This window comes from Phaethon lepturus, unplaced genomic scaffold (genome assembly GCF_000687285.1).
Source record: "Phaethon lepturus isolate BGI_N335 unplaced genomic scaffold, ASM68728v1 scaffold31308, whole genome shotgun sequence".
Taxonomy (NCBI): Eukaryota; Metazoa; Chordata; class Aves; order Phaethontiformes; family Phaethontidae; genus Phaethon; species Phaethon lepturus.
Genome location: NW_010558795.1, coordinates 1791 through 4036, shown reverse-complemented (window position 1 = coordinate 4036; position 2246 = coordinate 1791). Strand labels below are relative to the sequence as shown.

Here is a 2246-nt window from a genome sequence, read left to right as displayed (position 1 = left end):
GTGGTGACTTCTGACAAATGTTCCGGCTGTTTAAAGAACCGCTGTGGCTGCAGGAGGCACCTACAGATTGGCCTGGTTTGGTGAACTTTGTACAGTGATTTTCTTCCTGCTGATGGGAAGGATGCAGATTCCCACAGAGACCTCTACAGCGTAGGTACCTCAGGTGGTTCTGCTTTTCCAAAGCCTGGAACAAACAAACAATTCAGTTTGCTGCTTCAGACCTCTCTCAATTTGTCCACTGCCAAGTTATTTGTTGGGGCTGGGCTTCTGGGTTGGGTTTTTTTTTTTTGTGTGGTTTTGTTTTGTTTAACTCAGGGCTTATTGCTATTCCATTTTCAATAGTGCGTAGCAGAAGGAGCTGAGATTTCACAGAATTAAAACTCTTTGGAACCTCAACAACAGGCTGTGTGTTGTGGTGGATGTGCTTTCACAATCCCTTTCTTTCCAGTTTTTCCAGTATGGCCTGAATTCTGTGGACGGACTCTTTCCTGGCCTGCCGAACACTGTCCTGGCCACCAGTCTCGATGGAATCCAGTTCCAACAGCAGCTTGGTCAACATCTCCTCCAGAAGCCGGTAGGATTTATCTGTCTTTTTTCCTACAAATTCGTCAACCTCTTGCTCCAGCTGTTCAGCCTCCCCCATAACGTGGAGGATTCTCTGAATCTCTGGTTGGGTGGCTGTAGAATTTGTTGAAGGCTGGTCACCAGGTTTAAAGCCAGCCTCCCGGTTCCCAGCCAAAAGCTTCCGAGGTGCACTGTCATACATCTGGGGCTGTGCGCTGTACTGCACCTTGGGGTGTGAGGGGGATGGCTTGGCGTTGAGCGGAGTGGCTGGTTTGTGGTCATTCATTGTCCCAGAGTGCTGGTGATTGACATCGGAATAGTAGTTGTGTTGGTTTGCACTTTGCTCAGGTTTGTCATAAGCAGTATCCTGCAGTCAGAAGGAGAAAAAAACCCCTATAAGTCTATTTCCCTTAAAGCCAGGCTTTTAGTCTCTCATCTTGCACTCAAAAGGCAGGCAGGCAGGGCTGAGGGACCTGGGCGACAGGTGACACCGTGACTGCTTTGAGGTGTGCATGCCTGGGAGGACAAGGCAGACTGGGTAAGGCATGACGTTACCAGGGATCTGGGCAGCATTTTCTAGACTGTCACACACCGTGACGTCATGACACATCACGTCCCCGCGGGCTGGCACCCCGTGTCCTGCCAGGCGGGCTGGTTTCTGTGAGAAGTCCCAAAAAGGGACACAGGACCCACGCTCAGTCCCTGGCTGTTAAAGAACAGACCCCCGGCAAGAGGCACGTGTCTGGAGGAAACAGCGTGAGCCACTGACCACTCGTTACCCGTGAACAGGGGAGATGCTAAGTAGATTTCAGCATTTATTCTCTGGATATACCAGAGTTCTCTGCAGGTAGCGCACTTTTGAGCTGTTCCAAGTAACAGCAGCCCCATCCCCAAATCCCCCCGTGGGGGCGGCTGCTGCTGCTCATGCCAGCACTGCTGCCTGGGGACCAAACCTCTGGAGCGTCATTCGACTCCTGATCAAACCCAGAGAAAGCTGAGATGAGCGGACCCCACCAAAAGCATAATTTCCTTCCATTTTTCGCTTAAACCATTCCTCAGTAGAGGATGACTGTGCCCAAAACATATACTAGAATCTGCTATACCAGAGTCTGCAAACTGACCTGCAGGTTAGTCCCACACTCTGTGCTGGAGGATTTCGGACAGTGTTGGCTGCTTGAGAGAGAGGACTTGGACAAGTGAGACGAGGTCTGACCCATTTAAAGACCTGTGCTGGGGCGTCTGGTATCTCCAGTACCCTTCTGGAATAGACAGCTGTGGAGTTTGGTCTTCTGTATGCAAATAGGAGATTTTGCTGGCAGTACTCTGGATACCTGCTGCTTTGTTTCTACCTAAGCTAGCTGTGCTCGGAGAAAGGAGCATTCCCAGGAGATGGAGGCAGGTTTTGAGGAAAGCCATATAATCTAGGAGGTCTAACTGCAGCCCGGACCCAGCACGAGCACGTGCTGTAGAAGCATCAACTGTACCTTTGAGTCCCACATGGGAGGGTGGGAGGGAGCTCCGCTGCCAGTCCAGGGTGGATGCGATTCGGAGACGAACGGGTTCCCATGCACCGAAGCAGCAGGCCACGCGTAACGCGGCTGCACCCCATAGACAGTGGGGGGAGCCCATGGGTCCTCCGGGGGTCTGCGCTGTGGGGGAGGTCCCTGCGGCGTGACCCCCAG

At 52.3% G+C, this 2246-nt stretch overlaps 1 protein-coding gene across 1 annotated transcript; it reads right to left on the bottom strand.

Annotated features, from left to right (window-relative positions):
- Nucleotides 1–427: 427 nt before the first annotated feature.
- On the bottom strand, nt 428–850 carry BAG4 (BCL2-associated athanogene 4). Its single transcript, XM_010293175.1, has one exon. The coding sequence runs from the start codon at nt 848–850 to the stop codon at nt 428–430; it is 423 nt and encodes a 140-aa protein (XP_010291477.1).
- Nucleotides 851–2246: the final 1396 nt, after the last annotated feature.

Excerpts from the sequence above, each read along its gene's own strand:
- BAG4 (XM_010293175.1), bottom strand. The coding sequence starts at position 850 with ATGAATGACCACAAACCAGCCACTCCGCTCAACGCCAAGCCATCCCCC.